This window comes from Microdochium trichocladiopsis, assembly GCF_020744255.1.
Source record: "Microdochium trichocladiopsis strain MPI-CAGE-CH-0230 chromosome Unknown B0I36scaffold_7, whole genome shotgun sequence".
Classification (NCBI taxonomy): Eukaryota; Fungi; Ascomycota; class Sordariomycetes; order Xylariales; family Microdochiaceae; genus Microdochium; species Microdochium trichocladiopsis.
The window spans coordinates 1054272-1079902 of NW_025763550.1; the positions used below are offsets into that span (position 1 = coordinate 1054272).

Here is a 25631-nt window from a genome sequence, read left to right on the forward strand (position 1 = left end):
TGGCCGTGGCAGCCGTTGTGAAAGAGCCGACGTGCGGGATGACGGTGCGTGATCGAGGATGATGCGACAAGGTGTGAAAATGTATGGCGTAGCAACCGACGGGGACAGACGCGGTGGTGGTGTCAGTCCGCCAGCGGGAAAGCGCACGCCTCAATCGGGCAGCGGTCCTGGCTGGGGGCTGCGCTGGGCTGGACCCGCCGCCGCCCACGGCACGGACAATGCAGCATTAGCGTCGTGCTTAGGTAATGTCCGCCATGCCAAGGTGGGACGAAGCGCCCGAGACATTGACTGACATTTAAAGCTTCCAAGGTTGCTGAGAGCCGTGTTTTCAGATGCTAGGCACGCTTTAAGCTGGTGAAGACGATTTCTTGTATGGAGCAGAGATTCAGATTCCCACAAGGGTATGAGGCCTATTCATCTGGTCCAGGACCATATATTTCTACACCCCGAATGATGATAATATTCTTAGCACGTTGTGCAGAATCTTCGCATTTACGGCCATTTAGAACGAGGTGACTTTGATTAATGATTACAGTGGTTTATACGATGAGAGGGTATCTTGTTTGATGAAAATCAGATAGTCCAAAATTTCAAGGTGTCCGGCATTTCTTCCCAACACTGCGAAGCGGGACAATGAAGTTGTGTCCCTGACCTAAACCAGGGAAAACCTCAACTTCGCTGAGGTTCCTCAGTCAGGGCAATGGGTTCATTGGCCGTGGCCGGAGTTGTCTCATGGTTCGCATCTTTAGCCCCAGAATGCAGTATGGGGTTGTGCGGGTGCTGCAAAACCTTTGCTTCCACCAAGGGGACCTCTTGTGTTGCATCTTGACCCTTCTCTACGTCCTGGTGAATAGGCTGCACAGGCACGGACTCTGCCAGCTTTGTCATTGCCGTATCCCCGAACATTCCAGAGGGGCCTGGCGGAGCGAGCAAGCCGCCCAAGCTCAAGCGATTGCGGTGGTGGGTGTCGACACATGCCCACACAAAGAGTGTCAGATGTACAAGAATCGTGACGCAGTAGCCGGCCAAGAGGCTCTTGACATATTCCACCGTCGGGTCCAGGAATATCGGGTTCCGTTGGTAGTAGGTGCAGGACTGGAACGGGTAGGGTAGAAAGGGATAATAAGGGGCACCGTTAGAGGGACTGTTACATATAACATTGGCTGCGTTGAAGACCTCAATCGACAGAGCCCCAAAGCAGATGCCCACGCATGAGAAAAGCCACATGATAAGGTGCACTCCAACATGTGCACCGGAGTGGATGCCTCGGGGGTAGATGCTCTCTCCGCCCCGCGCGCAGTGCGTGAGGATTTCAGCGGCATTCCACACCATGTCAATCGCTCCGAATGGAAGGCCAAAGTAGCAGACCCAGTCGAGCTGGGCTGGCCGAACGGGGACCTTGAGCATATCGGCCAGGACAATGGCCGAGATGGTTGTCAGGGCCGCGCCCCACGAGAACAACAGCATTGCCAGCCACAGCTTTATTCGCGAGTGGTTCTTGTTGTACGGAGGGAGGAGCCGCAGCTCGTGGGTGTGCGGTTGGATTGCCAACTCTTTCGCAGTAAAGTGTCTGGTTTGTTGCGGATAATATGTCGGGACTGCTTGTCGCGGCCCAGAGGCCGCTGGTACCGCGGTCGCTGACGGTCTCGGTGGTAATGGTGGAGGGGCGACATTGTCGATGGATTGTCTCTCAGAAGGCGGCGAGGAAGCCACAGGTTGCGCGATCCTTGAAGGGGCGCTGGTGTTGTGCGATTCTGCGTTTCCCCCGAGAGTCGTCTCTGACTCGTCCATGGCTGGATCCTTGCCTTTGTCGACGCGCGAGGCCAGACCAGGCTCCGGGAGATCGGCCATGTGAGAGGGTGGTCGTCGGGCGCACGCACAGGTACGATTTTGCCTGCACTCAAGCACGTCGGGTTGCGGTGGGTGATAAAGGAATGACAGTGGTTGTTGAGCAGCACAAGGAAGGGAACAAAGAAGCCGCCGTGTTGGACAATGACATTTTCATGGCATGGGCTATTATGGCACCCCAACCTGGCACTGCCGCGCTGCACAGCCCTAAAAGATTGAGCCAGCATCGACGACCTTGAACTGCCCAGTCGGGGGCCGAGAGTAGTCCCTGGTGGCAGCACCGCCCCAGGAGCCCCTGCATTAGTGCTCGGCACATGTTGTCCGGTGGCCAGCTTCAGTGCTGGCGCCCCGTCGTGTAATTTGTTCCACTATCGAGCTGTCATGCTGTCCATAGAATCGCTTTTATGTTTTCAATGTACAGCAATGTACAGCAATACCTCAAGGTCTGGAAGCTGACTTGGCTCGTTGATAGTGTAGCTGCGCTACAAGCTCCCAGAAATGCTCGCTGAGGATGACAATGGCGTCTATCCCAGCCTGTATCTGTATCTCCCATGCCCACACTAGTATGATATGGTGGGTAATATATTCAGTCACAATTGAAAGCCAATGGCTCTCGTCTGACCGTCATTGCTCTTGCGGTATCTTTGTGTTGGTTATTCCTGGAGTAGCGAAGAGCCAATCCGGCACATCTACAGAAAGACTTTCGTCAGATCGAAAACACAGTTCGGCGTATGACAAGATGCGACTTGACGGAAGAAGATATCGCGCGAGAGGCCGTGTCAGCGAGCCTTGTCCACAGCCAGCAGGGCGCAGATTCATTTCGGCCTTGCTGCGCCGCTGACAGATGGGTAGAATGCGCTGCTTGATGTTGTGTTAAACCTACGATGGTGGCAGCGGCCCATCAATCGCAGTCTGAGGGGACGCGGAGCATGCCGCATGAGCTGCAAAATCGTTGCGCGTGGTGAGGAGGTCAGTCATAACTTATTCCCAGCCATTGCTGATGCGATGAGGCCTGCACTGACTGCATCTGCGGATTGGCGCATGCAGCGAGCCGTGCAGGTTCAGGTGGCATCGTGGGGTCGACCTGTTGTTGCCCAGTTGCTGGGAGAGCATCTGTGGATGGGACATGCAAGCTGTGGGGTACTGTCGGCGCAACGGACCAGCGAGGGCTCTGATTCGATCACGACTGCAGCTTCGACGACACCATCACCGCGGTCTCACCGTGTGGGCGGATCGCAGTCCGGCGTGCCGAGGGAATGCGGCACTGTGCACCAGAGAGGAGAGGGATTTTCTCGGAAAAACTGTTGGCCCAGGGAGGAGCTAGCTTCCGGGTTAATCTCGCGCGCACGGGGCACCAGCAGCCGGCCACCTGGCAGCCGGCGCTGGGCTGGGCTGGCCGACCCGGCAGCGCCAGCTCTCAGCACGCACCCGCCGCCCGCTCGCTCTCCACCCGCCGCCCCGTCTGGCCTGGCCGCCCTCTCAAGTTCTTCTCCCCGAAGAAAACAGCAATCCCGCAAGCAATCCAGTCCATCCCCTTCCCATCTCCCCTCCGCTCAATTGCAGTCGCCCCATTGCAATTGACTCTTCCCTTCGCCAAAGAGGATCTCACATCCCTCGCACATCATGTTCCGCAACGCCCTCAGACAGTCGACGCGGGCGGCCAGCGCCCTCTCTGCCTCTGGCAGAGTCGCCCTGGTAGGTCGCTACTCCCCCCAGCCAGCTGCTCCTCGCCAGCTTTTCGCTCGTCCCGGCCGGCCGCCAGTCTTCCATCGATTCACCACTGCGCTCCGCCCCGGTGCATCTGCTCGCATTGCCCGGAGCTGGGTCAGCTTGTGCAGTATCGACTCGACGGATTTTCAGGATGGCTTTTCGGGACGGCTCGTCGCTGGTTGATGGCGCTGGACAAGACGTCGCAGCTCTTAGCTCGTGCTCTCGGCTAACCTAACATTTTTTTCCTGGACAGGCCCGAAATGCCGCACCCGCCACCTTCGTCCGCTCCTACGCCGACGCCAAGGCCACTCCCACCGAGGTCTCCTCGATCCTCGAGCAGAGAATCCGTGGTGTCGCTGAGGAGTCCAGCCTCGCCGAGACTGGCCGTGTCCTCTCCGTCGGGTACGTCAAAATACACGCATCGCATCCGGTTGGCCGAGTGGGTCCAGTGATGGGGAATTTTCACGGCTGGCGCAACAACGAGGGCAACACAACACGACAACGACGACAACACTGATTGAGGCGGACGTCTTGTCGTCATCGCAGCTAAGAGTGGACATAGCGCAGTCGTTGTCGTTGGTTGCTCAGTTGCTGGGCTGGACTCATCACGTTTGGACTGGGCTCACAATGTGCGATCATGAACTAACGTGTCCTTGACAGTGATGGTATCGCCCGTGTTCACGGCATGGCCAACGTCCAGGCTGAGGAGCTCGTCGAGTAAGTTTTGCTGGTCTCGTTTCCGATTTGTGGGCTCCTCCTAACGGTATCTAGGTTCGCCTCTGGCGTCAAGGGCATGTGCATGAACTTGGAGGCCGGCCAGGTCGGTGTCGTCTTGTTCGGTTCTGACCGTCTCGTCAAGGAGGGCGAGACCGTCAAGCGTACTGGCCAGATTGTGAGTTACCAGTCATCAAAAGTCAATATGTCCGCAGTGTCTAACAGTGCGTAGGTCGATGTCCCTGTCGGTCCCGAGATGCTTGGCCGTGTCGTCGATGCTCTCGGCAACCCCATTGACGGCAAGGGTCCCATCAAGACCACCGAGCGTCGCCGTGCCCAGCTCAAGGCCCCCGGCATTCTGCCCCGCGAGTCCGTCCGGGAGCCCGTCCAGACTGGTCTCAAGTCTGTCGACGCCATGGTTCCCATCGGCCGTGGCCAGCGTGAGCTGATCATTGGTGACCGTCAGACCGGCAAGACTGCCGTCGCTCTCGACGCCATCCTCAACCAGAAGCGCTGGAACAGCGGCAGCGACGAGAAGAAGAAGCTCTACTGCATCTACGTCGCCGTCGGCCAGAAGCGCTCCACCGTCGCTCAGCTTGTCCAGACTCTTGAGGAGAACGATGCCCTCAAGTACTCGATCGTCGTCGCCGCTACTGCTTCCGAGGCTGCTCCCCTGCAGTACCTTGCTCCCTTCACTGGTGGTAAGTTGCCCTTTCTCCTCCCCTATCACGTCTGAGAATTTGATATGCGTGGTCTCTTATCACATCTGATGTGCGGAGCTCCACAACCCCCCTCTGAACCTCTCCCTCCTCCGAAGCTCTACCCCCTCTGGACCTCTGGATCTTTATGAACCTCCACATTCCCGTTTGTTTTGATACCTCATCACCTTTCCTGTGGCACTACATATGTCGGACCGGCTTCTGCGGATTGCCCCACCCAAGCTCCACTTTCCCCACTCACGATCCACAACCACACCCGACTCAGTTCACACTCTTCCAAGTTCATGATATCGCTTTTACGCGTTCACAACCGCACCAGGCATTTGCTAACTTGGCTTAAAGCTGCCATGGGTGAATGGTTTCGCGATTCGGGAAAACATGCCCTCCTCATCTTTGACGATCTTTCCAAGCAGGCCGTGGCTTACCGCCAAATGTCTCTTCTCCTCCGTCGCCCTCCCGGACGTGAGGCTTACCCTGGCGACGTCTTCTACCTCCACTCTCGTCTCCTCGAGCGTGCCGCCAAGATGAACTCCAAGACTCACGGCGGCGGTAGCTTGACTGCTCTACCAGTGATTGAGACCCAGGGTGGCGATGTCTCCGCTTACATTCCCACCAATGTTATTTCCATCACGGACGGCCAAATCTTCCTCGAGTCTGAGCTTTTCTACAAGGGTATCCGCCCCGCCATCAACGTCGGTCTTTCCGTCTCCCGTGTCGGTTCCGCTGCCCAGGTCAAGGCCATGAAGCAGGTCGCCGGTTCGCTCAAGCTCTTCTTGGCCCAGTACCGTGAGGTCGCCGCTTTCGCCCAATTCGGTTCTGATCTCGATGCCTCCACCAAGCAGACTTTGTCTCGTGGTGAGCGTCTCACTGAGCTCCTCAAGCAGAAGCAGTACTCGCCCATGGCCGTCAACGAGATGGTTCCCCTCATCTTCGCTGGTGTCAACGGTTACCTCGACAAGGTCCCCGTCTCCAGCATCCTCCAGTGGGAGGCTGACTTCCTCGCCCACCTGAAGACCAACGAGACTGAGCTCCTCAACACCATTGACAAGGAGGGTGCTCTCAGCAAGGAGCTTGAGCAGAAGCTTCGCGACGTTGTCCAGTCTTTCACCAAGAGCTTCATTGCTTAAGCAGTTACGTGCTTGTAATTAGGAAGATGTGAAGCTGTGCATAGCGGCGAGCGATGCCTGCAGTGGGCGGGGTCCTGTTTCTTTTAGAAGGCTGAGAGAGTGTCATCGGGTGCCCAGAAATGAGGATATGGGTGTGACGTCGGGGGAAAAAGATACTCCAGATCAGCCCTTGTAAAATAGAGCCAAAAACTCAAGAGCACTCGATTCCCTTTGTTTGAATTACTCATGGCCAATTCGCCTATGTGAAGTGACGAATTAATGCTGAGACGATCTTGATCGAACATCATACCAATCAGATACTTTCCTTTCACGAAATGAGACTGAATGTGGGCATTCTCCCTACTACGCTTCACGCGGGGAGCAATGTTCAATCGGGTTGACAAAAAATCATCGACGCCCAGTTTTAATATTATCGTGTTCTTTAGCAGTCGCTGAAGGCATACAAGCTCCTCCCAGTTGGCATCGATTTCCCAAGTTTGCCAATCACGGCACATTGTTACGTTGTCCGTGAAACACTAAGACTATTGAGCCGAAAAGACTTGAAAGGGCATGTTCAAGAATGCTTCCATGTCGATCTCAGGGCTCTTGTTTGTGTCAGACCTCACACCGTCCGGCCTCGGCGAGATCGGAAAGACATCCTTCACAGAGCAAGTAGCACGCATAGTATTACATCGTAAGACACTGATTCAGTGGCTTGGGCTTTCATGAGGGCTCTGCTATGCTCGGGCTCTGAGCTTTGCGGAGATGGTGATTATCTTTTGTCTGCGTTGGATCCAGATTGTGTGGTAGGTAGTCGCGCCTGCCTTCAGATCTTGCTCACGGTCCGGCAGAAACTGCCGGGATGGCCTCTCAGCTCGAGCTGTCTGTATAGAAACTGAGATGGTCACAATACCAACCACAAGATTGTTCATTTGGATACACGAGATCTTCTGGGTTTGCAGTGCTGCAACTGGTCTCGCGATATGTCCAATCCCGCCTGAGCGATGATCGCATCCTTCCATGTTGGCACCACTCTCTGGCAGATAGGCCACTACACAGTTGAACCGTCAGTGCCGGTCTCGGCCTCGTGCGAGGGGCCAGAAGCAAGCTATCCTGCTCTATATGGCTCGTTGCTACACCACCAGGCGGCTAGGCACTCGTGCCCGTGTCTTTATTTCTCCGGGCAATACCATCACGTGCAGCCATGCATCTCTGACTACTGATATAAATTTCCTGTTGTGCCAACTGAACCTGGGTGCAACCTGTTCCATCGACATCACATGGTGCATGTTCTCGAGAGTTCTGGGGACATTTGCCTGGTTCGTTGCCAACTTCACATTCCGCTCCCAACGGCAGTCTTCCGTCAGCCACTGGCTCTTCTCCCGCACGTTGAGCCTTGCATAACCATCACCACCTCTTCAACTTGATCTCTACATATACGGCGGTGACTTCAAGCGGACTCTCGTCATTATGAACGGCCACGACCATCACAGGTAAGAAAGACTCTTCTGGGACTAAGCGGAGCATCCTCGTTGCGGCGACCAGAGAATTAGTAGTGAGGCGAAGGTGACTAATATGTGAACCCAGACTACATAGACGCAAAGAAGACGACGAGATGGATGGAGAGAGGGAGTTGCTCTCCCATCAGGTCCTATCGGATACCTCATCCGATGCTGAGTCTCTCGAGTCTGACGATGGAGCCACTGAGGCAGACTATCAGCGCCCTTGGGCTGACGAGCGTATGTAACCACGTCCGAAGCTCAGATTCTGAGTGCTGACTACAATCTAGCTCCAGATGATGACGACCCCGACGACCATGACTATGACGACCATGATGACCATGACAACGATGATGATGCGACGCGTGTCACCAAGACCAGGACATGTGCCCGCAAGAGATCCATCCCCAACGCGTCGGACAACGGAACTGGCTCCAAGAGGAGCAAAGCCGACAAGAAGTCGCGGCCCGCTCAAAGGGACTGCGCCCGACGAAAGTGGCCTTGCCAGCGCTGCACATTCGCCATGGCACCATCTAACACAGAGCCTAGGCCCCCATGAAGTTGACGCGAGCCGGAATGAACTCATCGTTTGCGATGATACTCGTCAGTTAATCATTTGACTGTATGCCGAAAAGTTACTAACGCTGAATCTAGAATATTCTCCAAAGTGCACGCGCTGTCTTGCCAATGCGAGAACTGGTTGTCCAGATGTGTGTCAATGTCGCTGCTCCGCACCGAATCACTGCTAACTTCAAAGCTTGTTCCTGCCCTTCGATCATGTGGCCATGAACTGGCCACGGCCTACGAGAACTACCACTTCCACGATGGTAGTAGCAAGAACAAGGTGAGCCCCTTTGTTGACATTGATGGGCGGGTTAATAACATTCTTTCAGAGGCTGTTGATCAAGATGGCCCGCAAGTTTTCCGCAAAGGCGAAAGAGCTCGGCCTGAACGCCGAGTCAACCAGCCTCAAGCCTACACGGGCAAAAACCATGAGGGCTAGCGATCTCTCATCAGCCAAGAAGACCACGACACCATCAACTTCAACTTCGGCCACGGCGAAGCCCACTCCTGTCTCGACCACCACAAACCCCCTTCCGTCGTACGTGGAATCGACAACAGCTGGGGCAGCCTCACTCAGGCAGTCTGCGAAGTCTGTTGACCGTGTCTTGGTTAGGCTGACCGCACTCGAGGCGAATTTCTCTACCCTCAAAGCAGAGTTTGTCACTCGCATGGCAAGGCTCGAGACTCGGGTTGACGAGCTCATCACTGCGACCAGCACGATTCACCATGGCATGAGGGAGCAGTCCCGGACCACCCAGGATCACCTCGCAGTGCGAACCGCTCGCTCGGACACTCGACGCACCCAGTATGACCAGCAGCAAGCCGAGCCGACCCCCGTACAGCCTTCTCGCCCCAGAGGTTGGGAGTACCAGAGTATATTACCGCGCCGATATCGAGACTTCCCTGCTCAATCTCGCGCCGCCCCGGCTAACACTGGAGGATGGAGACCGTCAGAGCTGGTTGGCATCAACTCCAAAGGTCTATGCGAGAGCGTGCGGGGCGCATCTGTGGATATCTTGCACTTCGAGTAAGGTGCGTATGAATTGGGCACCTGGTGTAAATCCACGGTCAAAATCTTGTCTAAGTTGGTGCCTCATTGGAGAACAATTTGAATTGTGCTTTCAATCCGGATTCCAAGTTTTAGATGGGGGCAAATGCACAATACAAGCATATCTCGCACGTTGGCGACTAGCTCTTCAGAGGTCGATATCTCTGTCCATTGTATTGAGATCAGCTGGATACAACAGAGCCAAAGGTGCCTTCACAGGTAACAGCGTTGTCAGTGCGTGACCCAGAACGAGAACTAATGGCATGATCTCGTACAAGCGGCATGCCGAAATGGCTCCGCAGGCAGCCTCGAAGAGATGAGTGAGAAGATTCCTCTAATCTTGAATTTTGACGCGTCTGCTATCTCATCCAAGATGTGAATAGAACACGTGGTGAATCGGCTTCCCTATCTAATACTCATGATCCTCTGCTTAATTCACGATTCCGTACTCAGGGTTTCGGACATGTATTCAAACTCAGCAGTAGTCTAGGGATCACAGGTGTCAGGATGTGGTGGTCCCCTGGGCCAATTCGCTCCGAGTTCAGGTTGAAAAGGTCATGCGTCTAGCCGTTTTGATAACACGTGTGGTTGAACTGGCTGTAAGGTCCAATGGCCAAGTTTGAACCAGCACAGCAACCCAAAGGGGTTTTGTCTACATACTGTCACGACGTCATCCGAGACACTGACGGATGGTAGTCGGACCGAACGCTCATGTGCATGCAGATCTGCACCCACCAACACGTCCATGATGCGAAGGCGGTCATTTGGAAACCTAGCCTGATAGGTCCATGTTTTCGCAAGCATGGGCATGTGGCTATTTACCCCACAAACGCATTCGTTGAGCTAGCCCCCATCGCTTGTGCGGATGTTTCCCGACGACTTGGTGGTGCCCTTGTTGGCGCTCCTCGACGCCCACGCTGGCGGCTCGTCCAGTGCGCGCCACACCAGAGTCCGGCTCGGGTCCGACTTCCTCCACGAATTGCGACTTCCGGCGCTTGAAATTGGCAAAGAGTCGTGTAGGGGCAAGCCACAAGGAACTAGGCAAGTGAGGCCCAGAGTAATTTGGATGTCCTGTGCTACGTGGGAGAATGTCACGACTAGTACCGCCACGATCCTGATGTGATACGCCACGAAGAAGTCAGACGTCCTGGTGATCCTTCTGCAGGCAATGTTCTGACACCTGTGGAAGCCTTTCGGGGGGTCTAGAATGCGAGGGGACAATGCACAGGCGTTGTGAGGGCGAACGTGGCTTGTGGGGCGCGTGAGGCCATCTTTCTTGGTAATGGAGCGCCGGTTAAAAAGAGCTCGGGAGCCGGCGACATGCAAGGAAAAAGCATGAATGCGGGTGATGGTGCCGCGGGAGTGTTTTCGACTTCGTAACCGAATCGTACCTAGACTGAGCTCGCTGATTCATGCCGATAATTATGGTCAAAACGTAAAGACGTCCACGATGGTGTTCGTTGAGGTTTCCAAAGGGGCTTCTATGACAGGCGGCTGCCAGGGAGGCGATAATAGGAGCACGGTACGGTGCCCGCGAGCCGAACGAGACGGGAGGGGCATTAGTTACCAGAGGGCACCCACCAGTGGATGAGGAGAAGCTGGCCAGTGGATTCGACGCAGGCGCTGGGGTGCACCCATGGGCAGAAGCTGGGGCAAGTTCAGCCAATGTAACAGGGCGCCAGGGGTGGAGGAGGCTGGGTGGCAGGGGGTCCCTCGTGGACAGACGGGGGAACGACGTGCTGACCATGTCGAGGTCAGGCAGGCGAAATGCCAGGCAAGAACCTGAACCAACAGCGGGGTAGACAGCCTGTTGGTGGTCCACTAGGTGAGCCGTGATGTCGTTGTGGTCGGTGCGGTTCCGATCGAGGTCGCCAGGTAAACGCGCGGGGTTGAGAGGGTTCGTTGGCCGAGAACAGGCAGCGCGGCGCTGGTCGATGTCGATGTTGAGCCACCCAGCGAGAACAAGGTGAGGGAAGGCGGCGAGGTGTTTCGACGTGAGGCTGTCCCTGGTTGCAGGCCCTGTGATCTGATCTGCAGAGGCAGGAACGGTGGACAGCCCAGAGAGGGAAGGAGCGCACCCCAGCCCGGCCAGTCTTGCAGTCTCCCAGCTCGCCCAGCTGCATGCACTGCAACCGCCCTCCCTCTTCCTAACCACGGGGCGGCCATGCAAGCTTCATGGCGACAGCGAAGCCTTTGCTCAAGCCCGCCGCTCGCCACACTTGCAGCACCAGACCCTCCTCCACTCATCGCCCGCACCAGCCGAGCCCAGCCCGCCGGGCCCCCTAGGCAGGCACCGTACGCAAGTGCTGCTTAGAGGGATATCCAGGATCCATCCACCCACCAGGTCAAGTCCTTTGGGAGCATTTTCCCCCCAGGACCGGCCGACGGGCGTTGGCGCTAGCCTACCGCACCTGCTCCATCCCTGTCTGCCTCGAGCGCGCGTTCCTCCGTCCCCGACTTGCCCTCGACTTGGCGGGACGCTACTCCGTATCTACGGCTGGGCACGCAAGCAACTACGGCTGGGCACGCAAGCAACTCCGGCCCATCTCTTGTCTCCGACCCTGCCTGCCTTGCCTTGCGCTTCCCAGGCTTCCTTCCCGACACGACTTCGCCGCTTCCCGCCGTTCTATCCTTGTGCTGGCACATCTCGATCCCGACACTACCCTCTCCCGTCTCCTCCGCTGTTCCCACGAGCAGTTCAATTGGTATCACAGCGCCGAGTCCTGCTCCGGTATCTCATCCCGCCGAGGGTCCACAGAGACGTTGAGCCGACCCGACCGCGAACGGGGCACATCGCACATCGCAGCACCCGACGGCGTGATCACGACACCGCATCGCAGGCGGTCACCACCGAATTTACAGAGCACCGCCGCATGCGGTCATCGCAAAGGATAAGGATACTGGCTTATTGCGACACTGAGAGGAGTGCCTGCCGCTCGACCACCCGGACTTTGCCGCGCGCCGTCGCTGGCTGGCTGTTATTCTCCTGGCATTTCCTGCGGCGTTACAGTTCTGATTTCACACCATGAGTTTCCTCAACAAGTGGAAAACGGGCTCGACGGTGAGTATTCCCTGATCATGATACTGCTGTTGTACGGTGCCAGTACCACCTCGACGCGACGCAACAGGACACGAAGCATAGCGCCATATCGTGTGATCCCAAAACCGACGGCCATTGTTACTGACGACGGAGATTCCCAGAACGCCTCGAGCCCGGCTGCCAAAGATGCGCAAAAGAAGAAGGAGAAGGAGGAGGCCGAGCCTGAAGTTACACCCCTGGAGAAGATGCTCTTAACCGCGGGTGCAGTGCGGGAGGACGGGAGCGACAAGTTCTTTGGCATGGAGAATGTATGTCTGGCACATCCTCGTATTCCCCAGTCCCATCGCTAAACGCTACTCGTCCTGACCATATCTGCAGTTTGGCAATACCTGGTACGACCAACCCGAACAAGGTGCACTGTTGGCTCCTTCGAATGGCATTACTGACTGGCTCATAGCTATTGCAACTCGATCGTCCAAGCCCTTTACTTTACCTTGCCATTTCGACAACACGTTCTCAACTACCCGGTTCTGTCGCCCTCGTCGACACCAAACGGCGAGAAACCCAAGGTCAACGTCACCATCCGCGCCCCTACAGCAGTGATCAATGGTAGCGGACCGGCCGCGCAGAAACCCTTGACAGCTGCGGAAGCCATGGCGAAGCGCAAGGCAATCAACTCGGGACAACTACCGCCAGGCCAACCAATCCGACCAGAAGACAAGCCAGACACCCCGGAATACAAGAAAAAACAAGCCATGCTCAAGGGGCCTATATTAGAACTCGCACAGGACAACAGCAGCGCATACGGCATGGATGAGTGCTCCTTCACGGCCTTGCGAGACATCTTCACTACGCTGGTCGAGAGCGGCGTCCGGACAGGAGTCTTGAGTCCGCAGCGCTTCCTCGAGATTTTTAAGCGCGACAATGAGATGTTCCGCAACTCGATGCACCAAGATGCCCACGAGTTCTATGGCCTCATCCTGAATGATGTCATCGCCAATGTGGAGAGCAACGCCCAGCGACTTCTAAAGCACCAGGCAGACGCTGCCGCAAGAGAAGGCACCACTGCGTCACTGGAGCAGGCTTTGGGGGCGGTCGCCAAGAGCTCCCAGAATGGCATGAACTCGCCTGGAACTGGCTGGGTGCACAACATCTTTGAAGGACTATTAACCTCGGAAACAAAGTGCTTGACTTGTGAGACGGCGTCACAAAGAGACGAAACTTTTCTTGATCTCTCCATCGATCTTGAGGAGCACTCCTCGGTAACCGCATGCCTCCAGAAATTCTCCGCGGAGGAGATGCTCTGCGAGCGGAACAAATTCCACTGCGACAACTGTGGAGGACTTCAGGAAGCTGAGAAGCGCATGAAGATCAAACGCCTTCCCAAAGTGCTTGCGTTGCACCTGAAGCGCTTCAAGTACACAGAGGATTACAGCAGGCTGCAGAAGTTGTTTCATAGGGTGGTCTACCCGTATCACCTGAGAATGTTCAATACCACAGATGAGGCCGAAGACCCAGATCGCATATACGAGCTTTACGCGGTAGTAGTACACATTGGTGGCAACGCATACCACGGGCACTATATCTCAGTCATCAAGACGGAAGACCGAGGCTGGCTGCTATTCGACGACGAGATGGTCGAGCCCGTCGACAAACATTACGTCCGCAATTTCTTTGGCGATAAGCCCGGCACAGCGTGTGCCTATGTGCTATTCTACCAAGAAACGACCTTCGAGAAAGTACGCGCTGAGCAGGAGGCCGAGGGTCTAGAGGAAGTCCGGCTAGCGAGTGAGAAGGCCAACATCGCCCAGGAGAATGGTGCAGTCAATGCTACTGCAGCTCCTATCACCAAGCAGACTACGTTGCCGGTCACGCAGCCAGAAGAAACTGGTGGCTTGGCCAAGCTGGAACACGCGGCTACCGCACCCGGTATAGCAACGACTCCGGTCGCACCGCCTGTGCCGGCAGTACCAAGCCAAGCTGAAGTCACCTCGCCTCAAGGGCTGTCTCGGTGGGGCACCATCAAAGGAGACTCGAAGAGCAAGGAGGACAAGAAGGAGGCCAAAGCTCTCGAGAAGGCACGGAAGCAGGCTGAGAAAGACGAGCAAAAAGCGAAAGAGAAACAGCGCAAGGAGAACGAGATTCGCCTGCGCGAGGCGCGCCGAACGGAGGCGGACAACCTCAAGAAGGCCATGGAAGAGAGTAGAAAGACTTTTGACGAAGATGAAGGCAAGCGGAAAGACACGGATTCGTCAGCAGCGACGGCCACTCCAACGTCACCGGCTGCCGACTCCGCGACCGCCTCCAACAACGGCACACCGAACTCTCTCAACAGAAGCAGCACTGGCGCGCACATCAACATGGCGCGGAAGAGCTTCAGCTTCCTCAACAAGGACAAACTCAAGCGAGACAGCGCCGAGGTTGAGAATACCCATGCCTTTGGCAGCGGCGACGCCAATCACGGGAGCGGCAAAGCCAGCGGTGACGCCTTTGAGCCAAAGTCGCTCAAAAAGACATTCACATTTGGGCTGGGCCGGAAGAAGAGCAAAAATGTGCTCTCTTGATCAATGAATGTCTACCATGTCGGAGAAAATAATGAGGATAGGGACAGACCTTGGTGCTGAGTGCCCGCCGCTAGATTTTGCTGCTGAAACTTCGGGTTCGACAGAAAAGAAGCTTGCCTTGTATATAATTGGAATGCAAACACAAACCTTTTTCTCGCTTCCTAAGACGACTGCCACGTGTCTATCGTGCCGTGAAGTGATATGGGCATGTGGCTTAATCAAGTACCTTTCATGCACGAGTCGTCCTTCCATCATCTAGCCACTATTCATGCAAGTGCCTGTGTTGAAGAGCTCTTTACGGACTAGAATTTGTCAAATATTGGTATTGCCTTCATATCTTTCGTGAATCTACAAGAAACCCAGATGCCAGAGGCAACGCTCAGCTGCAAGTGCCAGGGCGCCTTCGGCGTGCACCGGTGTCTTGTAGACCTGCAGCAGTGTGATATGCCTGCCTGATCCATCGCAATCGAGATTGAGATGTTCCCGTGGCCAAGCCGCTCCGTGATCGCAGTCCTCTTTTGAGATTGTGCATATACGTACATAGGGGCATTTCGTCTGCGCGACAACCCTGTTTGTCGCACGTTCTGTCAGGTGAACACGTCGTGTCCGCTGTTGCATGTGTGTGCTGCTAGCACTTTTCTTTCGTGGCCGGTTGAGCTTTTCTGGCTTCTTTATCCGCTTGATTCCCCGGTTGTAGAGTATAGTGTTGTTTATCTAGTCGTCGATTCCTCCCGCCCTGGATGGCCAGATCGCAGTAGATGTCCCAGTCTAACCCAGCACAAGCTCGTAGATTATTATCAACGTGTTTATCGCGATCAGCGGAACTATATAGTGGATGATATTGTCAGCTTTTTTATCTCCTGTCGCAAACGTCAAGGGAATTTGAAAGTGTTCAGCCGTGTCTGATGCTCGCTGGGGATTCAAGACCTCAACCGAGCGTTTCTTGCGTCCCTGGCAGGCCCCAATCCTCCCCCGTGCGAATATTTGGCAGACGAGAGAGAATTTGGGGTTTGCATACTTCTCATCAGCGTCCGTACGCTAGCAATCAGGTTGACGACTTTTGCCTTTACGCTTTGCGAGTCTGGGCCTGCGCCGAATGCAGGATCGTAGGAAGATGGTGATAGGTGGACTGCAGGCAGGGATATTTGTTAGCTTTTTACAACCGGCTCCGGCGACATGCATGTACGATGAGAGTTCATCATCGCCCATCCACGGAGGGTATGGGGGAGAGGGCTGGTCGCGTGGCGGCGGGAGACACTTACGGCGTGCGAGGAAGCGGTCTTCTGAGAGAATGGCTATGGCGTTGATCATGAGGACCGAGACTGCAGAGCGCCTGGTCAGTGGACCTGGTCCTCTACAAGGCAAGGCAATGTGGTCTCCGGACCGCGGTCGCTGGAAACCGGGCTGGCTGGGAGCTGATGACGTGGGGCATACCGTAGAAGAGGTTCCCGAGGAGCAGCATTTTGTCGAGGATGCCGCCGCGGCACGCGAGGATGGGCGGGCGGAAATGTGGGTGGCGGGGGGTATGGACTGTCGTGCAAGTCGCTCTCGGCCGTCGCGGGCGAGGTCGTGGTTGGGGACGGCAGAGTGTTGTCGTCTTCGTCGTCGTTGTCGTCGTGGAGTTGAGGTTGAAGTGGCATCAATTTGGGGTGGTACCTGTGGCCAGGCTGCGATTGGTGGTGCCTTGCGTGGGCTGCAGCGCGAGCCTGGAGCTCCAGCGGCGTCCTGCAACTCTGATGCGCCTGCCTGCCTGTGGGCCACCTGCTCCTGTTGTCTGTTGTCTGTTGTCTGTCTCCTTGTCTCAAACCAACTCCAGGTCCCCAGAGGCAGCAAACATGTGGCCCCAAGGTGTTCCATTGCTCGACAATTGAACAAGTTTGTGATACTGGGCATACCTGAAGAGCAGTCCATCGCGCCAGACTGCGATTTGGGTTCACCGTTGTTCCTGTTTCTAAGCAGCTCCTAATAACACGTCGCGCTGTGTGAGCTGCACACCTCAGCGCACTCCAATCTTCAGCACCGAACAACACGTACAAGAACCCAATCAATGTTGTCATAAGCCCAGCATGGCTGCTTTAGGTTTGGAGACTGTCTTTTCTCTGCGATCAAATCGGTACACTGGCTGATCGTGCTTCCAGATATCCTCATTGCGCTGCTGATCCCGACCTTGGTCATGGTCCACTTGCTTGTGGCGCCTTACACCAAGGTCGAGGAGTCGTTCAACATGCAAGCAACCCACGACATCCTCGTGTACGGCATGCCGACCCATGACGTGCACAGCCGCCTGTCGGCAGCTTATGACCACTTCGACTTCCCCGGCGCCGTGCCGCGGACCTTTGTCGGCAGTGTCCTCCTTGCCGGCACCACGCAGTGGTTTGTCAACGTCTTTGGCTTTCACCACGCTCAAGTCATCATCAGGGCGACGCTGGGCATCTTCAATGCCGGGGCCCTCTTGCTGGTCAAGTCGAGCATGGAGAGGGCCTTTGGGAGGAACGCCGGGCGCTGGTACGCCGTGTTGCAGGCCTCGCAGTTCCACGTCCTCTTTTACGCATCCCGCACGCTGCCAAACATGTTTGCATTTGGTCTCAGTGAGTCTTTCCCCGCCGAGTCCAACATGCAGACGTGGAAACTGACCAATTTGTCACAGCTACCATTGCATTTTCCCATCTACTTCCAGATGCCGATGGAAGGACCCCAGTGAAACAGTTTCGTCTAGCCGTCGTACTCCTGACAGGTGCCACCGCCGTGTTCAGGTCGGAGCTGGCAATCCTTCTTGCTGCCACCGGCATATATGGACTTGCCACCGGCCAGATCACCCTTGGGAAGCTGCTTCCAGCCTTCCTCACTTCGTTCATATTCTCCTTGGCAATGTCAATTCCCATCGACTCTTACTTTTGGCAAAAGATTCTCTGGCCTGAGCTCTGGGGGTTCTACTACAACGCCATCCTCGGTTCGTCCTCGGAATGGGGCACCTCTCCCTGGCACTATTACTTCACATCGGCCCTTCCCAAGATCTTGATCAATCCTTTGACATTGACCTTCCTCATCCCCTTCGCGCTCACCACCCCCGGCACGAGCCGACAGGCTCGCCCTCTTGCTATTCCCAGCCTCGCCTTTGTGGTTGTCTACTCGCTCCAACCTCACAAGGAAGCACGGTTTATATTCTACGTCGTCCCGCCCCTTACCGCCGTCGCCGCGCTGGGCGCCAACTTTATCTTTACGCGGAGACAAAAGTCGGCTGCATACATGCTCATTTCACTCGCGCTTGTGGCCTCGGTCATTCTCAGCTTCGTGGCCAGCACCGGCATGCTCATTATCTCGTCCCTCAACTATCCAGGTGGCGATGCGCTGTCAGCCATGTGGGCGATCGCCGAGTCTTCCTCATCCGACCTGCAGAGCTTCACCGTGCACACCGATGTGCTGTCCTGCATGACAGGCGTCACGCTCTTCGGACAGCACCCAGTCGCCCCGCTCGATTTCAATGGCGGCGAGAACACCTTGTCGGTCAAGTTTGACAAGACCGAGGATGAGACAACACTACGTAATCCAGAGTTCTGGGAGAAGTTCGACTATGTCCTGGCAGAAGACCCAGCCAAAGTGCTCGGGCCGTTCCAGATCGTCGGCACAGTCGAAGGCTACGCGGGCGTCGAGTTTCTCAAGCCCGACTCATCTGCAAACGACATTGAGAAAGGGGTGGACGGTACAGTGCTGGGGAAAGGCTTGCAGGTCAGGAAACTGCGCGACTTTGTCCGCTCGCTCACGGGAGGCTGGTGGGTTGGGCCGAGGATGGAGCCGAAGATTCATATCCTGCGCAAAGTTCGCGAGGGGGAGGCAAGGCCTGCCATGTCTTCGTAACGTGGCGATGGCCGCTTGGTGCGCTCAGGAACACTCTAGTCCTCCAAGTATTAGAGATCGCCTTGACCGAGGCTGACCATGTCACCACAATAACGGCCATCAGATTACACGTCTATAACGCCAATTCCCGGTCGGGGCTTATATGCCTGTGCCAATTATTGAACCTTGCTTCGTGACATCCCTTTACAGAAAAGTATTCGTCAATCGTGCAGATTCCCTCTAGTATGGAGGGTCGGGAAGTCCACTCTGAAGCGAGCCGACAAGCTCGACTGCCAATATCAGAGATATGCGACGGCCGCTCAGCCAAGGCAAAAAGCTGACTGCCGTTGCCATCCAGAAAAGATTCGCCCCACGGGTTTCCTTATCGCATCACAACCCGAGATGCAGCAGTGAGAAAGGCAGTTTTTTTCTGGCCTTGCCCATGTCCATGTCTGGCACAGACAGAGCCTTGTGGCTGACGCTGAACCTATTAGCTGACATCAGCTTCTCACGCACCGCCGACTCACACGCTCACACACACCCAGTCCTGTGGTATGTGGAGGCGGAGCCATGACACAGCCCTCAGCCGTAAAAATGAGCTGCTGCAAAGCACCGGTGATGTTCTCGTGACGAACTCCTAGTGGGCGCCGCCAAGCGGGCGTCAAACCTAATGGGCAACAGATGTCCCATTAGGAGGGGTGACCTTCCTCCTCCCAAACAATGGCATTGTTCGCAGGGTACGAGACGTGATTTTGTAAATAATTGTATGGCGATGCAGGACTGTTAGTCAATTTGTGGTCTTTGGTGAGCACGAAGAATGGTCTGCATTGCAACACCATGGGGACAATTCAACAGCTAGGTTTAATGGACTGCAGGCAGACCAGTGTGCAAGAAGTTTGGATCCATGGCCAGGGTGTGTGTGTGTGTGTGTGTGTGTGTGACTTGCAGCATGCACCACGTTTCTCGTGCTGCGGCGCCGTGCCGAGACCTTCCCACGTGCAGCAATCGGTATGCTTCTCCACGCACAACTAGCACAACGCCCCCATGCGCCAGCCAGAATTGGACAAGTTGGAGACCAGTGATTGGGTCGGGGGCGGTGCACTTGAGAACGAAGATGGTAATCCGACGTCGGGTGGGCGTTCGCTAGTTCCCCGGTCGCCTTCATCCGATGGCGATGTGGCTCCTTGGTGCCCATCTACTACACTCAAGTGCTTATTTCACAGGGCGCTTGATCGAGACTTCTTTGACTGCGCACTTGTGTTAAAGAAATAGTCAAAGGCTCGCCATTCCCATGGAACCACACTTGACGGCAGGCGAGGCCGTCAGGCTTGGTGACAGACGCACGATATCGAGCTGGCACGTGAGGGCAGAGGAATGCCCAGTCGCTGGCCAGGGATCAGCAGGAGTTAATCTGACGACGTGCGCCGCTAGGAGGTTGGAAAGTTGGTGCTAGGCGGCTGAGTGAGAGGCAGCCCCCTGGTGCTATGTCTGAACCAGCACAGGGACGTGGGGAACATCTGAAACGAGCGCAGAGCAGCGCCCTGGCCCTCGCTCGCGTCTATCACAGGCCAGGAGCTCGCGGGCAAGGGCCACTCGGCCGGGCCGGAGCATGCACATCGCCATCAAGGCATGGCGGATGTTGCGAGGCGTGACGGCATGTATCACGATCTGTGCAGCGCCGTGGTATGTGGCCGCGTGGCCGTGGTCGACGTATCTGCTGCATGTCTGGAGCAGGAATGCGCAATGTACCGTTGCGAGTCGGGGCGTGGACCGCCATTTATTTTCTCTGGGTCCGCAAGGTCGCCATGAGCTGCTAATGACATGACAGATCGGCAGGCATGCCAGGCACGGCAGACCCAGTATTCCTCGTATCTGGGAGGGTTGGTGGACGGAGCGATCGACTTGCAGACGAGAGGCCACCTCGACACAACACCCGGCCGTGGACGACGGCTGACGTCTTGGGCTGGTGGGCCTGCAGAAAGCTTGAGGGTCGCTTTGGGCAGAACTGCAGGGGGCTTCTTATTTTTGGCAAGTGACACGGGACGAGAAGCATGTTGATGTTGCTCATCTGCTAGCCCGGCGATGGTGGCTGGACAAAAGAGAGGCAGACGATGTCGATGTCGACTCTGCCTGCTGCGGCCGTCAAGGCTGGTGTCAAGTCGTCGTTCCTGGCGTGTGGTTGCACATTGCCAGACTGGGAACGCAGGCCGGCCTTGCCTTAAGGTTGCGCTCCTGCTGAACCCACTTGCTCCTGCATGCACCCACCCACACCCACACCGGCTCGACCCCACGCAGGCACAATAGCACGCCACACTTCCAGGGCCTGCCTGCACTTTGACGCCTATCGTCAACCACGAAGCCACTCTTGCACTTCTTCTTCTCCTCCTCCCCCTCGACTTGACCCCAGGTCTCTTGTCATCTCGCTCGCGATGCCCATGCTGCAGCAACCGCTCGGGAAAGCACGCTCGAGAGCTCATCCCACCCGCGTCTGAGCCGGCATCTGCGGACCAGCCTTCCCTGATTCCGCAGGGAGACGGTGGAGGCTCCCGGACCTGGCCCTGTAAGCCCGCCCAAGTCTAGTCTGATACTCCTGCTGTTCGCTGGTTAGCGCCCGTCACCCTTGTGGGGACCGTTGCCAGATCCCCTTCTTCTGTTTCCACATGCACCTGTCTCGCAACTCTCTCGACTTCGACTCACTCCCTTCGTCAGCACAGTACAGCACAACACATAGCGGCGGCGTTCCCTTTTTGTCTTTTGGCACTTTCAGTACTCGAACTGTCCTTTTCATTGCGCGTGAAAAGCGCCGCGTGCGACATCCCGTCCAGTCCCGCCATAGACCCCTCCAGCTTGGTCGGACCCCTCACCCTGAGCACACGACCCCAGAACGCCACCACCAGCTGGTATCTAGCCCACGTAGATTAATGCTAAGCAGCCTCTCGACTCCCGATTTACCTTTGGTCTCGACAACATGGACAAGCTGTTAGATGGCAAGCACTCGCGCCGTGATCGCCTGGTTGGCAAGCTCTTTGGCAAGGACAAGGACTCGAGCACCAAGGACCGCAGGCCTACCAACGAGGAAAGCGCCGCCGACATCTCTTCTTTTCTCAACACCTCCGACCGCCTTACAGTCTCTCACCCAGTGCCGCCTCCACCACCAGCGACACATCCGGGTTTGCCTGCTCTAGCCCTTGATACCTCGAGAGTCACACGATATCCGCAGGCACATGACGTGGGCTACCAGCAACCCGGTTATGCGCAAGAAAACCTGCCACGCCGGCCACAAAATGGCAGCATATCGCGCCGGCCGAACCGCAAGGGATGCATGGTCTGCTTCGCGGACACGCCTGCGGAAATCATTGGTGTGGGCGGCGATGAGTGCGAAATTCTTGTATCTGAGATTGGGCGCATGAAGCGATCGCGGAGTGCTCCCTTGGTCGCAGCCTCCCAGTCCACGAGACAGGGCAATGAGTACAGGAATGCACAGGCGAGCCAGAATACTGGCGACGATTTCGTGCCTGCTCCGATCCGACGCACGCAGACAGGCTTCTCGTCCATCCAAGACTTCAATTCTCAAGGGCCCAGCACAACATTGCCTGGACCACCCCCAGGGCCGCCACCAGCACGTTCGCCTCAACCTCGAGCACTGCAGCCGGGAGATACCGGGCGTACTCGCTTCCTCGACAGCACGTCAGAGGATCAGGATAAGCGACGGTCATTCATCGAAATACAACAGCACGAGCAGAGAGAGGCTGAGGGGATGGCTTTCGCCAAGGCAAGGGCGGCTAGCCAGGATGACGAGTTTGACGGTGCAACCTCTTCCCCAGAGCCCGTACGTGCCGCACCACCACAGCCGCGCCTTGCAATGCCTGCGACGACACTGCCTGTCCATCACTCGCCGGTCCCGTCGTCGCCAGCACACTCGTTCACCTCTAGAACCGCGGCCCAGCGGTCGCCTGTTCCTCCGCCACCTGCGTCAGTGTCACCTCCAACGCCTGTCAGGTCGGACCGCGACATGCCTGCCGCTGTGTCTGAGTCGCCGGTCGGCAATCTAGCTCCTCCGACGCCACCCCCAAAATCCGCCTCACGCTCGCCAATCAATTACCAGCCGCCTGAAAACCAATCAATACCAACGCCATTCTTGGAACAAGTCACCCCATTCGGACACCCGGTTGAGCAGGAACTCACGCGAGATTACACCAATGTTCACGGGAGCCCGAGCTCGACGTACTCGTCGTCCATCTACTCGCCTTCAGACATCAAGGATGCCGCAACAGTAAGGTCAAACTCCACGCGAAGTTATCAGACAGTATCACCCGACAAGCAATATCCGGGGAACCGACTTCCAGACCCCTTCAATACGGCCAGGGATGAATCTCTAGAACTATTTCTGCAACGCACAAAACATCTGTATGAATTGTTCAGGCTCTATGCTGAGCAGATGCGGCCGCTCGAGACATGTAGACCAGATGATCTTTGCAGAGCCGCGCTATGGTGGTTTCTCAAGGGCCGGACTGCGTTGGAAATCGTCATTCGCAATCGCGGCGGAGACCCAGAAGATCCGCAACAGCTGATGCCCCGTTATCAAGCATACACTGATCTTGCGAAGGCTCATTGGCTTGCCGAGGAGGCATTGCCCGAGATTGGTGGTGGCAGGTACAGCCCCATCTCGGGTGAGTTGGGCGACGTTCGAACGACCATTCAGCACAACCTCACAAAACTCTGTGGCTCGATGAGGCGGAACAACTTTTTGCCACCAGAGGAGCCATTCCTGCCACAAACCATGGACAAGTCGATCTGGGTCGAGTACCCAGCATTGAACCAGGACATCATAGCTTTACTAAATGGCAACGCAGGCTCTGCCTTGGCCGCCGTTCAGCAGCCAGCCCGGAATATTGATCTGCTGGAAGCGTTGCCTATTGGCGACACGCCCAGGCTATTCAACTACGGACGGGTGAACGCAGATGTGTACCTGATGGAGCAAGGCTCGGGTGCCAACCAGCTGCATTTCCCTTGCGTGCTGTCCATCTTGCGACCTCAAAACGACCCCCAAATCACGTTTGTGGTTGCGAGTCAGAACCAGACAATCGCATTGAGGATCGGTGCGGACAAGAACGTTGGTCCAACTTGGCAAGACGTCAGATGGAGGCCAGATATGTGTTCACTTGAAGTCAAACTTCCGCGAGGTTTCCTCCTGGCCATACAGCTCGTGAACAAGGACTACGGCATGCTCTGGAGCATCTACGACTTCGGCTCCAAAGTTCGGTCGTACCTGTACTCCCGCAAGGACGAAACCGTCGTGTACAAATCTGCACTAGCCGGCTTTCACTACTTTGACTCAAACCCGCAAGCGCGATCATTCCCCAAGGAGGCCATTAGCAATTGCGAACTGGCTCTGTTCGAAACCCAGCTCAAAGAAGGAAGCCCACACGGCCCCAGGACTTTCCACCGAGGTTTCCGCATCGCGGTCGTCACAGGCGCACAAACACGTACACTGAGCGGTGTAACGCACACTTACGCCCCACAACTGCCGTTGCAGTTTGCTTACATGCGAGACGATCAACGACAGCCACTTCTTCAGCTAAACTTTGACGATGGCAAAGACAGAGGGCGGATGGTATTCCGCTTTGACAACGATGCTGAGCGTGATAAACTCCTGAAGCTCATCAACGGCACTTATGTACATCAGGACGAGGAGATCGTTGCCGAGACTGTCCTTGAGGGTATGCAGATATCTGAAGGGCTGAGTGATACGAAAGGAGGTTTCCCCGGAGTGGGACGCCTGCCGTGGCAGAGAGCTCGAGTCATCAACGACAAATACCAGGAGAATGCACCAGTCGTGTTGGCAGAGAAACTCCGAATCGAAATTGAATCCATGGACAAGCGAGGCATCGGCATCGTCAGCACAATCACAGACCGGATCAACATTGCACCTGGCGAATTGCGCCTTCGCGTCGGCACAAAGGACTTCCTCACGTTGCAGATTCTCCGGCAGAATCAGGTAGACATGACTGTGTCCTTGTCGGAGAATCTGGCTCCACGAGAGCTCGCAAAGGAATATGCGGCCATGCAGGAGAGCGTGATGCGCAACCCAACTCTCCGAACGTTCCGCTTTCCAAGCTTCAAGGAGATGCACACGTTTCAGGCGGCTGTGACGGGGTACAGCGTGCTGTTTGACGCCATTGCCTCGACCTTCAATGTGTCGAGACGACGAATGGTTGTCCCAATCCACAAGAAGTGGGAGGCGGGCACCACTCGCATTCAGGTGGTACAGCAGGACAAGACGATCCAACTGTTGGCCTTTTTTGAGAACTGGTCACACGGAGACTGCATGGGCTTTGTGCTCAAGGGCACTGATACCTACGAATGCGTTAGTCGAAGCGGCAAGGCTGGCCTCAAGCTTTGTGAAGCCAAATTCCCTCTGCCACGCCTCCCCGCCGAAGGGATGGCCAAGACGGACGATATGGCATGCCTTTCCCTGGACATGCCCGAGTACGCTGGAGAAAACGACGATCTCACCATCTTCTTTGAGGATAGTCTTGGTAAGTGTGCCGCCCCTTTAGAACATGTGCCCCGACTGGGGGGAGGAACCGAGACTTGACAAGGTATCGCGACTAACCAAGCACACAGAGAGGGATCGTCTGTGTTCTGTTCTGCCTGCGCCCGTCAAGGGCTCGCGCCTGAGTAAATCGAAGTGAGTTGAAAGGATTGAGACAGTTGCGAGGGTATTGGTTGTCATGGAGAGGAATGTTATTGTTGTTGTTAGCCCTTGCATCTGGAACGAGCCATGTGGATAGCCATGGGGGGGCGAAGTCGGTATATTGTAACACAGATACCCCATGTTTATGGAAAATGCATCAGACAGGCCGAGACTCCCGGCCACTGACTTGCCGCAATGGATGCGTGAAGGGCATGGTTACTGGGCCGTGTAAGCCGGTGCAGGCGGATGCGGAATGTGATGGCGGACCCCTCCCCCGTGGCCGATCCT

The 25631-nt window shown here is 56.1% G+C and overlaps 7 protein-coding genes across 7 annotated transcripts; 5 read left to right on the forward strand and 2 right to left on the reverse strand.

Moving 5' to 3' along the window:
• Nucleotides 1-344: 344 nt before the first annotated feature.
• On the reverse strand, nucleotides 345-1769 carry B0I36DRAFT_327231 (uncharacterized protein). The gene has a single exon (XM_046154445.1). It carries the CDS (start codon nucleotides 1465-1467, stop codon nucleotides 670-672), a length of 798 nt encoding a protein of 265 aa, XP_046010305.1. The 5' UTR covers nucleotides 1468-1769; the 3' UTR covers nucleotides 345-669.
• Nucleotides 1770-3341: 1572 nt separating this feature from the next.
• On the forward strand, nucleotides 3342-6505 carry B0I36DRAFT_327237 (P-loop containing nucleoside triphosphate hydrolase protein). The gene is made up of 6 exons (XM_046154446.1): nucleotides 3342-3543; nucleotides 3812-3960; nucleotides 4219-4275; nucleotides 4330-4450; nucleotides 4505-4973; nucleotides 5334-6505. Exons 1-6 carry the CDS (start codon nucleotides 3472-3474, stop codon nucleotides 6116-6118), a joined length of 1653 nt encoding a protein of 550 aa, XP_046010306.1. The 5' UTR covers nucleotides 3342-3471; the 3' UTR covers nucleotides 6119-6505.
• A 1062-nt stretch (nucleotides 6506-7567) lies between these two features.
• Nucleotides 7568-9191, forward strand: B0I36DRAFT_412935 (uncharacterized protein; the record flags this gene model as incomplete). Its single annotated transcript, XM_046161984.1, has 5 exons — nucleotides 7568-7590; nucleotides 7694-7836; nucleotides 7887-8091; nucleotides 8251-8440; nucleotides 8490-9191. The coding sequence occupies 5 exons, from the start codon at nucleotides 7568-7570 to the stop codon at nucleotides 9189-9191; spliced, it is 1263 nt and encodes a 420-aa protein (XP_046010307.1).
• Nucleotides 9192-12233: 3042 nt separating this feature from the next.
• B0I36DRAFT_364699 (uncharacterized protein) lies at nucleotides 12234-14812 on the forward strand (the record flags this gene model as incomplete). The annotated part of the gene is made up of 4 exons (XM_046159014.1): nucleotides 12234-12269; nucleotides 12410-12556; nucleotides 12627-12640; nucleotides 12706-14812. The coding sequence occupies 4 exons, from the start codon at nucleotides 12234-12236 to the stop codon at nucleotides 14810-14812; spliced, it is 2304 nt and encodes a 767-aa protein (XP_046010308.1).
• A 283-nt stretch (nucleotides 14813-15095) lies between these two features.
• Nucleotides 15096-16446, reverse strand: B0I36DRAFT_327251 (Yos1-like protein). The gene is made up of 4 exons (XM_046154447.1): nucleotides 16247-16446; nucleotides 16075-16134; nucleotides 15831-15941; nucleotides 15096-15636 (listed from the first exon to the last, which is right to left on the reverse strand). The coding sequence occupies exons 1-4, from the start codon at nucleotides 16272-16274 to the stop codon at nucleotides 15581-15583; spliced, it is 255 nt and encodes an 84-aa protein (XP_046010309.1). The 5' UTR covers nucleotides 16275-16446; the 3' UTR covers nucleotides 15096-15580.
• A 432-nt stretch (nucleotides 16447-16878) lies between these two features.
• Nucleotides 16879-18667, forward strand: B0I36DRAFT_364701 (glycosyltransferase family 22 protein; the record flags this gene model as incomplete). Its single annotated transcript, XM_046159015.1, has 3 exons — nucleotides 16879-16891; nucleotides 16951-17400; nucleotides 17460-18667. 3 exons carry the CDS (start codon nucleotides 16879-16881, stop codon nucleotides 18665-18667), a joined length of 1671 nt encoding a protein of 556 aa, XP_046010310.1.
• Nucleotides 18668-21315: 2648 nt separating this feature from the next.
• On the forward strand, nucleotides 21316-25529 carry B0I36DRAFT_327255 (uncharacterized protein). The gene is made up of 2 exons (XM_046154448.1): nucleotides 21316-25185; nucleotides 25274-25529. The coding sequence occupies exons 1-2, from the start codon at nucleotides 21615-21617 to the stop codon at nucleotides 25339-25341; spliced, it is 3639 nt and encodes a 1212-aa protein (XP_046010311.1). The 5' UTR covers nucleotides 21316-21614; the 3' UTR covers nucleotides 25342-25529.
• The last annotated feature ends 102 nt before the right edge of the window (nucleotides 25530-25631 follow it).

Bases quoted from the DNA above. Each gene is read 5' to 3' on its own strand.
- B0I36DRAFT_327231 (XM_046154445.1), bottom strand. From the start codon at position 1,467: ATGCTGTTGTTCTCGTGGGGCGCGGCCCTGACAACCATCTCGGCCATT.
- B0I36DRAFT_327237 (XM_046154446.1), top strand. From the start codon at position 3,472: ATGTTCCGCAACGCCCTCAGACAGTCGACGCGGGCGGCCAGCGCCCTC. The intron at 3,961-4,218 runs GTACGTCAAAAT...TGTCCTTGACAG, and splicing joins GGCCGTGTCCTCTCCGTCGG to TGATGGTATCGCCCGTGTTC. The intron at 4,276-4,329 runs GTAAGTTTTGCT...AACGGTATCTAG, and splicing joins CAGGCTGAGGAGCTCGTCGA to GTTCGCCTCTGGCGTCAAGG.
- B0I36DRAFT_327251 (XM_046154447.1), bottom strand. From the start codon at position 16,274: ATGCTGCTCCTCGGGAACCTCTTCTACG. The intron at 15,942-16,074 runs GTAAGTGTCTCC...CCCTGCCTGCAG, and splicing joins AGACCGCTTCCTCGCACGCC to TCCACCTATCACCATCTTCC. The intron at 15,637-15,830 runs GTATGCAAACCC...TCCACTATATAG, and splicing joins CGTACGGACGCTGATGAGAA to TTCCGCTGATCGCGATAAAC.
- B0I36DRAFT_327255 (XM_046154448.1), top strand. From the start codon at position 21,615: ATGGACAAGCTGTTAGATGGCAAGCACTCGCGCCGTGATCGCCTGGTT. The intron at 25,186-25,273 runs GTAAGTGTGCCG...CCAAGCACACAG, and splicing joins CTTCTTTGAGGATAGTCTTG to AGAGGGATCGTCTGTGTTCT.